We start from the raw sequence: 14,828 nt of genomic DNA, 5'->3' as shown, positions 1-14,828 counted from the left end.
ATAATAATAATAATAATAATAATAATAATAATTTTCAAACTCAGTTTTGTATCTCTCTCTCTCTCCTTGCGATTCTAAATCCATCATGACTAGCTGTTGCAGTTGTGACTTGCTAACTGCTACCTTCCATTAGCAATTCATTGGTGCATTAGTAATTTTGGCTTGGATTTCCTATTAACATGTGCCAATTATTGGACTGCCTGAAACAAACAGAAATCCATCGAGGAAGGCGCACACACAGTTGCCAAGAGACAACAAATCCTTGGTTATCATCTGAATTCTCGACGGAGGGAGGTGCAATGGGATGTAGGCCAAAGAAGAAAAAAAAAAACCTTCTGAGAATACTACACTCATGAGAAAGAGCATTAAATACACTTCTACACACATGTAGCCTCCAGCTGGGGCAAACCTCTCCTCCAGGGCATCACCTGGCTCCAGCCTTTCTATGCTCCTCTTATTTGTGCCTTGATATGAACTTTTTATTAGTGTGATACTGTCCACTAAGAATATGAATAAATGAGCATGGTACCAGTATTACTATTAATGCAATCCAGTGTTTATTGCATGAAGATTTTTATTTATGCATCTAACAAATTTCTTGCTGCTTTTGCTCTGCTTCTATCTTCTTCTATTTAGACTGTTTCTATCATACAGTCACACTTACGACTGTACAAAATACACTCTATTCAGATCCCGTACATGAACCCTGTATCCCGAGTATTCTATGCTGTAAAGAGCATGACTTAAAGCTCCGCTTCATTATCTAACCACTGTTCTTTGAGCTGACCTTGGGTTCACTGTATGCTGAATGGCGACTACTCGCATTCTGGAAAATGAATATCTCAGACTGTTATGGCATGTCGCTAAAAGTTATTTACAGAAGGTCATGAAGACAGTTAAAGGCTGATGGATGAAAGTGACACATTTTGGGTTAGTAACCAAGGTGCAGTGGAGAGTAAAATGTCATTTCAGTTTGCTCACCTTTTCGCGACCTTTGTAATTATTGTATGTATTTGTCATGTCACTCATGACTCAAAATCAGGGTCTTATAATAGACAAATCCCCTACTATACAGGACAGTATAATGATCTCGAAGAGGAATTCGACCATCACTCTTGTGATAATCCTTTCATTTTCTGTGTGTATGCCACGAGAAGGGCATTTTAAATTGCCTTTTGACCTCGCAGTTTTCCTGATTCCAGATGTTAATTACGTAGTAATGTTTAGATCTAGGGTGTTATTACTTTAAAATCTGATCGGAAGACGTTTAACTCTGCTGGGAGATTCTCCTCCAGTACAGTAAAGTGAAATAAGGCACTCTTGTAAGTTTTTTGCTATATAGAACAGTAGTCAAAATTTTGGTGATGCAATGTTTTGTCAGTACAGCATAAACAACAGAAGGGTAGCCGAGGCATCAATGCTTGATGACTACAGTACAAATTTTAGTCTCGCACACTGTAGGGGCAGGGGGAGCACACTGGTTAAGATGTTGGACTTCTGATCAGAAAGTGACAAGTTCCAATCCCAGTATCCCCTTAAACAAGGCCCTTAACCTTTAGCTTCTTAGGTGTTTAAGGAGATAAAAAGGGCAGTGGTAGTCCCATGGATAAGGTTGTTGGATTACTGATCTAAACGCAGAGGATCAAACCCCAGACCACCAAGTTGCTATTGTTGGGGTGGAATGAGATAGACAGGGTTTAAACACCAGCACCACCAAATTGCCATTGTTGGGGTGAGATGTGATTAGACGGGTTCAAACCCTAGCACCTCCAAGTTGCCATTGTTGGGGAGAGATAAGATGGGCAGGGTTCAAAACCTAGCACCACTAAATTTCTCACTGTTAGGGTGAGATGAGATGGGCAAGGTTCAAACCCTAGCACCACCAAGTTGCCATTGTTGGGGAGAGATAAGATGGGCAGGGTTCAAACACTAGTGCCAAACCCCACAACCACCAAGTGAGGGCCAGGGGTAGGGTTTTATTGGACTACGGTTCTGAAGATCCCAGGTTCAAACCCCACAACCACCAAGTTGCCACTGTTGGGACCTTGAGCAAGGCCCTTAACCCTCAACTGCTCAGATGTATAGTGAGATTTAAAAAAAAAATGTAAGTCACTCTGGATAAGAGCGTATGCCTAAATGTAAATGTAGTGCCACCAAGTTGCCACTGTTGGGCCCTTAAGCAAGGTTCTTTACCCTCAACTGCTTAGATATACTGTATTGTGATAAATGTAAACTTTTCTGAATAAGAGCATCTTTTAAATGCTGTAAACTGGATAAGGGTGCCCACTAAATGGCATAAATTTAATGTACTAATTCCTAGGATAGCTGTGTCTGTAATAACTTTTATTTCTATTGACACTAACGGCTTTAAACTGTAAATCCCACTCAGTTGAGCAGCGGTTGTTTGGCTTCCTCCATAAAAAAGACACAAGTTTTGACACTTGAAGATATACAGGCTAGTCCTAGGGAGGTCCTTATGTGTTAACTTTATAACTAAATAACCGTTAAAATTAGAGTAGAATTGCATTTTAGAATCAAATTAGATGAACAATTCTACAACTCTAGGGGTTACTACTTTAAAGTTCACTGAATTATCAATCCTGAATTGCCTTTTTTTATAGCTGACATACACAAACTGTGCTCACATTAACGTCCACCTTGCATTCACTGTTTGCCACAATATTAATTTGAGTCCTTAACATCTTCCAACTAAGAACCCAGTGGAGATTTCCATAGAGAATTCCGTGGATGACAAGTTTAACAAAACAAGTGTCCGACTTTGTAATTTGTGTTCATGTTGTCTTTTTCATTACAGAAACGGAGCTTCGTCTATAAATCTCCTCACCCTACTGACTGGGGTAGAGAGGTCAAGGCTTTGTACAGTAAAGTGTACAGCTTATGGGGGCCTCTAGTGGATGCACTAACACTAAGAACCAAGCATTACCGACACAAAAAGGAGGCATTTTTTTTCTTTTTTGACACAACTGTCATGGATGTTGACCCTGATGGTGTTATATATTAAAATGTTTTGACAGATTTGCAACCTTCGACTCATAGGGTTGTAATGGTCAGAGAGCTGTCAAGCGTTTTATTTTGGTGCCTCCTTCATTTATTATGAGAGACAAGTGTGTGTCTCATTAGCACAGCGACTTTGGAGTGCATAGAGCTAAGGCCCTGGGTGAGAAACTGGACAATTGGGCTGGATGAGTGAATGATGAATATTGACTGTTATATAGCTTTTACTTCCTGTTCAAGTGAAGCTCTACTATTTTACAAGGCTGGTCTTTGAGGTCGTTATATTACTTAGTCAGAATTACATGGTGCATTGGTATGCAATCATCACAAAGTATATCATGATGTTCCACTGTCTATGCATTTCATTCAAACCCGAGGACTGCAATTTACAATACAGTACAAATTCTGCCATAGTGATAAACCAAAATGGACCACCAAGAATACCTATAGATCCCAATGTACCGTACAGTACGTCCTGAATAACTTCTGATCTGTACATAATAAATCTGTCTAAAGGACTGTAATTATATTAGAGGGGTAAAATAAAAGTACAGGAGCCTTATTTTGGCATAAATCCTAGAGGTGGGAAACTAATAGTCACCATCGATCCATTCCCTGGATCTATTCTATGGCAAATTGAAGCACATGTATATTGGCCTTACTTCTATTACTGCAGTATATATTGCACTGGACTTTTTGGCATCGCCTTGCAATACCTTATGATTGTGTCTGCAGTGTAATGTCTCTTACTTTGTAGTGATGTTTTAAACTGAGCTGCAGCAGACAGAACAGCGAGAAACCCTTTTGTTATACTGTACTGTACTTTTAAAATGACAATGAAGTTGAATTGATTTTATCTATAGGTTAAATTTCAATCACACTGTAGCAAGGAAAGGTTACCTTCGTCAATTGTGAGTTTCAATTACGATAAACCAACTGGAGATTACAACCTTCATGTCTTTTTGGAAATCTATCTATCAGCCATTCAGCCATCCTTCTATCCATCCATTCAGCCATCAGTCCAACCATTAATCAATCAATTAATCAATCAATCTATCTATCTATCAATCAATCATTCAGACAATGTACCCTATCCATTGTCCATCACTTCATCCACCCTTCCATTTATAATTCAGCCATCCGTCCAATCAATCAATCAATCAATCAATCAATCAATCAATCAATCAATCAATCAATCAATCAACCAGACAATGTACTCTATTTATTGTCTATCCCTCCATTCACCCTTACATCATTTAATTAATCAATTAATTAATGCATCTATTCATCCATCAGGACACACGTCAATCAATAAATTCTCCCATACACCTACAGCAGCCATTCATCCATCCATCTATTCATCCATTTATCAATCATCAATTATCAATCAATGAACCCATATATTCCTGTACCTATCCAACCATCCATTAATTCACCCATGCATCCATCCATGAACCAATCTATCAATGTATCCATCTATCTATCCATTAGTCTAAAAAGATCAATGAACATATCTATTCATCCATCCATCCATCCATCCATCATCGGTCAATGAACCTATGTATTTCTGCATCTGCCCATCCATCCATCTATTAATTTATCCATCCACCAATTCATCATGCATTTCTCCTTCTTCCAGCTACTCAATCATCTCTTGTGTTTGAGCAATATCTAAAAAACTATGACTACAATGTATCCATTTACTTCCTGTTGTGTGTTGTTACTTTCGATTTATAAAAAAATAGTAATTATTTTAATTGCTGGTTAAGCCAAGATGACTATTATATGTCAAACAAACATATGAGGTTTGTAAAGAGATACGATGTGAATAAAATTAAATATTATAAATGGATGACAAATTATTTTCACATTTTGTTCATGGCTAAAATGTACTCATTAGATTGTAAACTTCTGATAAAAACTTCTGATGTCCAATAATTTGAATGTATTTTCACGTCTAGGTGCCAGTGAACTCGATACCAAATCTGTGTACATAATCAACTGACCACTTAGTATATCTACTTGGTCTTATGGGAAACTTCACCAGTAGTTACTTTCTATTATATAAAAACCTGACCCAATTCCAGGTAGTGCTCTTTTCTCTCTGTACCCTTTTCCTAAATATTTCCCTTCATACAGTATTTTGCTTTTTTAATATTGAGATGTATTATGCGGGTTTTCACCCAGCGCAGCTGGACACACTGTTCCCACTCTGAAGCATAGAGGCAAATCATGAGCGAATTCAACTCCAGCCTCTGCTCAACAACCACTTATCAGCTCACGGGGGAGGCGTCATTACACACCAGCTTCACAATCACACTAACCTGCGTGTTACAATAGCATCAACTGCAACAACCTGCGTGTTATACTTCCTACAAACAATGGGGAACAAACAGATCCTATGTTTTATCATTTGTACTGTTACCTTGGAGCAGGCATGATGTGATAGTGTGATATGTGATATCACATTTGTGGGGTTTAAGGTAGGTGGGAGTGATGGGGATAGTCGTGGTGGAGATGATGGGGATGAGGTGGCCATGGTGGTGATGGTAGCCGCAATAAGAATGGTTGTGGTGGTGATGGTGAAAAGAGTAGTGGGAGGTGCTGTGGTGAAAGTGGGAGGGCCGTTATGGTAGTGAGACAGTTGTAGGTATGCCCTGGGGCCAGATTAATAGTACCCAAAAAAGTATCCAAGATGGCCACCCAATGGCAATACTTCTTCATGAAGTTTTGTTAAAATTTAAAAGTACATGATGCTATAAAAATATTGTATGTATTAATTTAATAGTAAATGTTCTAATATAATGACTTTGTGTTTGGGTGTGAATGTGTGTGTGTGTGTGTGTTAGGTCAATGCCATTGTAACAATAGCTCTCGTACTGCTCCACCTGTGTGAGAGGCACTATAACATTAGAACACACACAAACACACACACAGACACACAACCAAAGCCATATTGCTTACTCAATTCATCAGGGTTAGGATCTCTTTAGATTTCAGCGACATCTTCACAACTTATCAAGAGCACATTTTCCATATACATCAACAATAGAGCTACTAATAAACCGTCGCCCTATCTTCCGGAGATCGCGAGTTCGATTCCTGGGTGTTGCTGTAACCTCTCGCCGTCGGAGGTCTAGAGAGGGCTGATTGGCCAAGAGGGGAGGGATGAGCGGTACTTCGTGCTCCGACATTAATCACGGCTCTACAGCCAATCAGGGGCGTCTGTGAGCTCACGCGAGCGGAAGGAGTGGATAGCGTTGTCCTCCGAGTGTGTTACGCCACCCCCAATGGTGCGTGAGCAAGCAATTTAAAAAGATGCGGTTAGTGACGTCACGTGGTTCGGAGGAAACACGTGATAGTCTTCGGCCCTCCCGACTGAGTGGAAGCTTAATGTGGGAGCCCCCTGGTGGCGGGGAGGAATTGAACACGACTAAATTAGGGAGAATATCAGGGGGGAAAAAAATTATATATATATATATATATATATATATATATATATATATATACTTTTTTTGCCTATGCAAAGAGCGTACCTCAATCACTAAAGAAAAAAACACTGTAGCAATAAATTGAACCATCATGAACAATTTTCTGCAGCAGACCCTTTTAAATTTTTTTGTCCATATTTTACCTCATGAAATTACTTAGTTTTCTTAGCCTTTCATAAATTTTCTACATGGAAGAATACTGACTTTTCATTAAGCTTTTGTACAGTAACAGTCAAAATTTTAGACACAACTTTATACTAGAAAAACACTGGAGATTTCTAAACTATGTAATAACACATGTAGCATTACATTAGGTAATTCAAAGTTTTCACTTAGAGTTGCCGGCCTTTCCCAGGTTAACAAACAGTGCCTCAGAAGTGGTTATGAAGGCTTTACATAGCATAAGCAGCAGAGACATCTCAACACCAACTGTTCAAAAGAGATTACTGTATATTTGGAATGTTTTTAGCTCAGTTTAAAAATGTTAAAAACAAATACAAATCAGGAAAGACCACAGAGTTAGATGTGTCCAAACTTTTGACTGGTAGTAATTATATTTCTATTTTTATGTATATTATATTTTGGAATAATTTTAGAGAAACAATGTTGGCGCATATATGTGTAATTAGGCTCCAGTGGGAATTTGAGTACTAACATTATTTGGGGCGTTGTTTTGATTTAAATATGTGGAGTTTCTGCACTGCTTAGTGGGATTTGATGAGTGTGATCTGGCAACTCTGACTTGTATGTATATAGCTAAACAACTACCTAACCTTACTACATTTTAGTTAATATGATGCCATACTGCTGAAAAAAATAATAATTTATAACTCGCATTTTAACAACAAGAACAACACTTTAATACACTTTAAAAACAATATATAAAATACAATTACACGTAAAGGCTGCACTGGATTTCACTTTATTTCATTTTTAAAACTATTCTTTATGCCTTCTTCTAATTATGATTACTTGTGAACAGGCTTTATGTATATATGTAAAGAGTGCCAGGCTTTGCATATCTTTCGATATATATTTATATTTTAGTGTATATTTTACATGGATCACTGCAGATCAAACACTACTAAAAAATCTGCTACAATTAAGGAACGCAATATTAGTGATGTTGCAGTTCTAATGTCTAATCAAAATTCCATTCCTATTCCATTTAAATATTTGTTGTTTGTTAAGTAACATATGTGATAATCTTTTGAATGGTGCTGTATTTAAATTATTCCTGTAACAAACTGTGTTGATCTATTGTCACAGCAGGCAATGTATTATTGCTAGCATAGCATAGTATATAATGTTCATGAGGATAAACATAAACATGACTGAATAAGAGCTTCTTGTCTCACTAAAGATTTGACACTCACATGGACAAATTTAAAAACAGCAATTATACTAATCTGCAAGTATTTGGACTGTGGGAGGAAGCCAGAGTGCCTGGAGGAAACCCACCAAGCACGGGGGAACATGCAAACGCAATGGTAATGTGTCCAGACCCCAAGGCGGGAACTGAACCTGGACCTTAATGCTAACCACTACAATGCCATAGTAATAAAAAATCTATTCTAGATTTCTAAAAACATTGACAAAAAAAAAAAACAGAAAAACAGTGCTGTAAGTTAGTGATTTCCAAAATGAAAAAAGACGTGATTGATGATCATAATATTATTAGTTGTGGGTCATAACCAAAGTGTGTAAACAAAGGGTCACCAGACCGACGTGTCTACAAAAGATTAACTCAACAACTCATTACAAAAAAAATCTTGGTTGCCCCTGAAGATGAAAAGATGATAAGCAAGTTGTTCAGTGTGGATTTGCCTTTATGTCTAAAGGAGAACAGAGGGATGATGGAATGAAAGTGCTGTTTTCATGTACTATTGTTATAAAATACCCACATCGGACCGCTCCACATTCTGTAATGGTTTTTATCCAGGTTAGCATGTGATAGTGGATAATCAGACATGTAGAATACTCCAAAAACTCACAAGTGACATGTCTGTTAATTAGGGCTTTTAATATTAACACACTAACGCACTGGATTAATCTAGAAATTCTAACGTGTTACAATTTTTTTTTTTTTTTACGCGAATTAATCATATGACCAAGTTTGACCCTAATGGCTTCCCATAATCACAGCGCGGTTTGTGTGTGATAACGGCACGCTTAACGCGGATAATAAGATGACTGAGGAAACATCATCAACTGTGTAGAACGGCAAATTTCATTATAAAAAGATTCTAGATGACAATTTGGATAAAACTAAAGTCGTGTGCTTGAGATACCTTCACTAGGAATAATTTTTTACAAGAATACAATAAATGTAAGTGTAACAGCACACCTAATAGATAACAAATGGCAACTGCATTCATTCACTCTGGGCGTGTGAAAAGTGAAGAAAGATATTATAATCTGTTTTCTTTAACCAGTTTGTCATGCACATTTATAATACAAGTAAATCTAGGTATTTAAAAAATGTGATCAATTGTTATTAATCAATCTATAACTTTGATCAATCTAGATTTATTATTTTATCTATTTTTTATTTGATTGACAGCTGATTTCTTTTTAAACGGCTTTACAATAAGAGCAGACACATGTAAATATGAACTGTATATACATTTTAAAACAGTCTTGTGATACCACTAAAGGATTATCAAACCTCATGCCTATAGCAGTCCTGTGAAAAAATAAATAAATAAAATAAACACTCATCCTTAGTGTTATTTCTTTCCATATGGCGAGCTGTTGACACACATGAACTATCTACCGAGGCATTTTCTTGTTGATTCGCCAAACGAGTTACTGTAGCACAAATCCCACAGGAAGAGTGTGACATCGTTCTTACCTCTGGGAGGTCGTTTTGTACTTCTGCCTGCAAAACAAGAAATAAAATATATATCATATTAGACTCAAGTGTAATCAGGAATAAAGAAGTTATTTCATAGGGGGAAAAAAAGCTACCAGTTTTATTGCATTTGTTTACCGGTGTCACAGTTCTCTGCTAAGAGTGTGTTCGATAAGCATCACGTTAGGTGGCTATCATGTTAGGTTTTGTGAGAGCGTACAGTAGGTGTGTGTGAGTGTACATTTATCCTCAGTCCTTTCTCTGTACAGAGGGCCAGAGCTCTGAGCCAATAAAACGTGTGTAGGATGCTTCATCATGTGTGAATCTCTCAGAAGTTCACAGGTTCATACTACATGCCATGCACCAAGCTGCTCAGCTTAAATCAATATGACTTTTCCAATGATCTGTAAAATTACTGTATAAAGTTAATATCACTTTGATATATCAAATTATATCAAAGAATATTAATTAATATTTATTCACTCACTCACACATCATCTATACGGATTTATCCTGTGTACGGGGCGCAGGGGGCCTGGAGCCTATCCCAGGAGACTTAGGCAACACAGCTGGGTACACCCTGAATGGGGGGCCAATCCATTACAGCACACACACACATACACACTCATAATTTGAATGTCTTTAGACTGTGGGAGGAAACCGAATTACCCAGAGGAAACCCACCAAGCACGAAGAGAACACGCAAACTCCATGCATATACTGTAGACCCAAGGAGGGAATCGAACCCAGACCCTGGAGGTTGAAGGCGATAGTGCTAAGCACTAAGTCACTGTGCCGACATATTAAATTTAATTATTGGACAATTAATTATTTCAATTGGATAAAGAGTGAACTTCAGAAACTGATTAGGAATCTTTGGTTTAAACTGTAAGTTTTGGGGGTTTTACAGATGTTTTTAGAAGGTTCTTCCTAAAACTAGTATAAGTTTCTTCTGGGTTCTCTGGTTTTGGTGGATTGGATTTGCTTACAGTATAGTGACTGACCCTAGTTGTTATTAGGTGTATAAAATGTGAGTGTTTATGCTGCCTTCATGGCTTTAAATGTAATGTTCTTGGGATAAAAAAATGTGTTTTATAGACAGTGTTAGTATTCGATGGAAAAAATTACTAATAGTTAGTGTTTGATTTAAAAAAAAAAAAAGGCCAGCATTGGTTTTAAATTGAGAATGTAGAAATGTGGAATTTTAGCATCACTGATTCAATACGTTTATGTCAGGAGTTTAATAAAGACTGCTGGTGGTGTTTGTTAGCTGTAATGGAGAATGTTGGCTGGTGTTTATTGGAGAATATAGGTGTATATTACCATTTTATACAAAAGTTTGTTTTCTGTTGTTGTTTGCCAGAAATGTTTGGTGTTTGCTGGTGGTTTGGAAGTATGTTGGGGTGTTTGTTTGATGTTTGCTGGAAATTATTGATTTGATTTGGTGTTTAATAGAAACGTTTGTGTTCTCAGTATTTAATGAACTTTTGATACATTTTTAAAATATATAAATTTTGTGGCGAGTTTTGGTATTTGCAATTGATGGAAAATGTTTGTGTTTGTTGGAGAATATTGATGTGAGCAGGTGTTTGATAGCAAAAACTGTTTGTGTTAACGCTTGATGGTGCTCAGTTAGGGTTGTTTGAAGGATAGTGTTTGATAAGTTTGGTAGTGTTTAATAGAGAATGATGACATTTGTGTTTAATGGCGTGCATTATGTTTGTGTCTGATAGAGAAAGTTGATGTAAATTAGTGTTTGATAGAGAAGGCTGTTTATGGTTATTGGTTGGTTGTGTTTAATGAAGTTCTTGGTGTTTGAAAGAGAATGATGATATTTGTGTTTGCTTGTATTTGTTAAATAATATTGATGTAAGTTAGTGTTTGTTGTAGTGTTTGATATATTGTTTTAAAGCCCTGAAATAACACTTAGAGTGTTAATTCAACACCCAGCAGTGTTTATACAGTATAAGTCCAGTTGGACTCAAACTCTGAACGTGTTTAATCAACACTGGGGATTTTATGGTGGATAGTTGGTGTTTGATGGATAATATTGATGTAGGTTAATATTTGATAATATGTTTTTTTTCTTGTAGTTTTTTCTTTATGTGTATTCAGTTATCAGTCCAAGGTTGTCCTTGTTAGTGTTGCATGGTGTTTAATAGAGGCTGTTGGTGTTTAATGGATACTGCTGATATTTGTGTTTTTTTAAGATCAGTAATTCGATTTGATGTTATTTATTTAAGGTTGTTGATGTTTGATCGACTGATGTAAGTTATAGTTTAAAAGAGAATATGTATTTGTTTTGGTGTTTGCTTTGATGAGAAGCCTGTTTGATGTTTGCTGGTTTTTGATGCACGATGTTGGTGTTTCTATTAGGAATGTAGAGTGTATGTTCATTTTTTATATAAGATTTATAACTTATTTGCTTTGAGATTAAAAACCTACTAACTAACTATGCCCTAAGAAGCCAAGTTTTATCTTTAAATATACTTTAGGCTTAAACACTAGTATGGCTTCTGTCCTTTAACTTGCCTTTAGTTGTCCCATTTGTAGTAAACATTGCACATGCACTTTGTGTATGTTTGCATTGTCTTATTTAGTTCTTTGTAGCCTCATGCATAGTTTTGAGTTGTTGTATGGAGCACTGGAGGTCCTGGAGGAATATTGTTTCATTTCTCTGTGTATCGTACCAGGTGGATATGAATAAAATGACAATAAAAGCCACTTGACTCGAGGAGATTACCCTGAGTGAAAACAGCATGAATGTGCATGCAAATGATAAAGATCAAGCAATTTCATTACACCTAAATTGTTACTGTTTGTAAGAATAATAGCAGCTCCTAACTACATGCAGCTTTAATAATTTTTCACAAAATAAAAAAAATGCCATGTCACACGAAATTGCACATAAGCACTATATACAGTAAGAATTCACAGGTACAGCTTAAATCATAGCGAGTAAAATTATTAATGTCATAAGGAAGTGAAACAGTTCTCCGAGATTCATGCAAAACAGTGATGACACAAGTTTCTCTCATGCAGCGTGTTCTTAAACCAACCAAAGTCCAAAACGAGACCAAAAGTCCAAGTAAAATGTGTAGCATGAGGTCATAAAGCATGAGCTGAGCTCATAAAACCGAACTTAAAACGAGCAGCGAAATAAGCAGGTGTCGGCGTGTGTCGATTTATCCGGCGCTCCCAGTTTGCTTTGTCAGTTTTGTTTTTTTTTGGTTGTTGTTCACTTGACAACTACAAAAGCACGGTGTCAGCTCCGTCACCGAGACCCTGTGCTACATACAGCACGTCAAGCATGCCCTCAAAACTACACACTCCTTCTTCACATCCACCTCCACCTCCTGCATGAACTCCGTCCAGAAACTCAGTTTTCACACCTGATCAAGAGACATGCAGCAAACTTACATTCCTCTGAGCCGGAGCCACATTTTCTCCGTCTGCTCATTCCTGCTGTACTTCATGGAGTTGTTGTCCAGTCCGTCCATGTCGTTGGAGAGTGAATCCATGGCTTGCAAAAAATGTGCGTGTTACAGAGAGAGACAGAGAGAGCGAGTGTGTGTGTGTGTGTGTGTGTGTGTGTGTGTGTGTGTGTGTGTGTGTGTGTATTGTCCTACGGTGTAAAGGAATCAGCAGGTAACAGGTCGAGCATGTGCTTCTGGGCACTCGCCGTCCTCAGACTCGGAGCGCACCGTCCATCCTGGAGTCCACCGTGTGTGGTGTGTGAGTGTGTGTGTGTGAATGAGAGCGTGAGTGTATGTTTGTGTGTGAGGGAGAGAGAGAGAGAGGGAGTGAAGCGTCGCAGCTCTGACAGCACAGCACACCTCTTACAGTGACACATGAGCCACACACACACACACACACACACACCGCAGACACAGTTGTACGAAGGTCCTATTCAAACAGACTCCCGCCCTCTATCTATCATTCTCTCTCTCTCTCTGTCTCTCTTTCTCTTTAACCGGAACTGCAGCTTACTGAGAGATCCATCGCACTCGCTAGATCTGAAATCTTTCCAGTTCCCTTTAACTCCTCTTCTCTTCTCTCCCTCTTTCTTTCTCTCCCTCTTTCTTTCTCTCTCTCTCTCTCTCTCTCCCTCCCTCTGTTTTCTCACCCACTCCTTCTCTCACTGTTATGACGGAGGCGTGCTCTCCTCATGACACTAGCGTATCTCCCAATGATGACACGTTCATATTCCTGATAAACACACACACACACACACACACACACACACACACACACACACAAACTCTAAGAGCCTGGCGCTGCAAGAAGCGTCATAGCTATGGTTTCCGTGTCGACCAGTTTCAGACAGTGAGCAGATGGGCTTAGCCTGGGAGGCAACTCCCCCTCTCTCTCTCTCTCTTTCTCTCTCTCTCCCTCTCTCTATCTCTCTCTCTTTCTCCCTTCTTACACACACAAACACACACTCGTTGTTTTTCTGATGATGCAACAGCTAAACAGCCTCAGACACACCAAAGGAGCGATAAGGAAATGGGAATTGAGATCATGCTCATCATCAGCATCAACATCAGCATCATCATGCACCTGCTGCTCAGCTTTTTCTTTGGACACCGGCTTCTCTCCTGATTCATGCACACACACACACACACACACACACACACAGCAACTACAGTTCAACAGCCTGAAGAATAGATGTGATGTTGTTTTTCAGCGCTGGTGGTGTGTAAAGGCTAATGGAATTACATCGAGCGTTACTTCCCGATTACGCCCCTGCCAGCACCCCACCGCCCCCACACCACCCCCCTCCCTCCCCTCCCACTCGCTTCCATTCCCACGCATGCTGCACAATTTCACACTAACACACTTTGTGTCGCTTGCTGTTGAATAAAATTTTGCAGATGCAAACGTGGTCTTTGACTGTTGCTTCAGGTATCACAGAGTATATATATATATATATATATATATATATATATATATATATAGCAGTCTTTGATGCAGTGGCAGTTCTGCATCAAGTAATGTTGTGAAAGGTTTTTTGTTTTTTTGTTTTTTAGCAAACAGACAATGTACTCAGCAAAAACATGGATCGATTCCAGACAGAATCGTATAACAACATTTTTTTCATAATACCTAATGCCTCTTATCTCCCGATCCGTGCTTTGTTTTTTGTAAATATTCATACACGTTTATATTTTTATCAAATTAAAAGAAACACGTTCACTAAATACAATTTCCTGTTCTTTTATGTAGTGTCCGTAACTTTTTTCAATTAAAATTTTTCAATGATCTTAATTGTCATTCAGACGAAACATGGCCAATTTAGATTTCACATGTAAAGACATTGAAGCTTGTGTATTAATTCTAAAATGCTAAATTGTTAAAATATTGAAACATGAATTCGACATGGTTATGGACACTACAGATTTTTTTTGGGGGGGATCCTTAATTTTGCACAGAATGCTGTATACAGTAAATTATATAAAGAGATTTTC

The 14,828-nt window shown here is 38.0% G+C and overlaps 1 protein-coding gene across 2 annotated transcripts in view; it reads right to left on the bottom strand.

Moving 5' to 3' along the window:
• The window catches only part of pde1a (phosphodiesterase 1A, calmodulin-dependent), a 99,439-nt gene extending 86,037 nt beyond the window's left edge, over positions 1-13,402 (bottom strand). Inside the window, exons 1-3 of one of the 2 annotated variants that reach the window (XM_053496150.1) lie at positions 12,990-13,402; positions 12,781-12,883; positions 9,361-9,387 (exon numbers count right to left, since the gene is read on the bottom strand). In XM_053496150.1, coding sequence (XP_053352125.1) covers positions 9,361-9,387; positions 12,781-12,881 — 128 coding nt within the window. In that variant the 5' untranslated portion in view covers positions 12,882-12,883; positions 12,990-13,402. Of the gene's footprint in view, positions 1-9,360; positions 9,388-12,780 lie in introns of both variants that reach the window. The other variant, XM_053496149.1, reaches the window with a different exon arrangement.
• Positions 13,403-14,828: the final 1,426 nt, after the last annotated feature.

Source organism: Clarias gariepinus, chromosome 5 (genome assembly GCF_024256425.1).
Source record: "Clarias gariepinus isolate MV-2021 ecotype Netherlands chromosome 5, CGAR_prim_01v2, whole genome shotgun sequence".
NCBI lineage: Eukaryota > Metazoa > Chordata > Actinopteri > Siluriformes > Clariidae > Clarias > Clarias gariepinus.
Note: the sequence above shows the minus strand (reverse complement) of the source record. Positions and strands in the feature narration are given on the sequence as shown.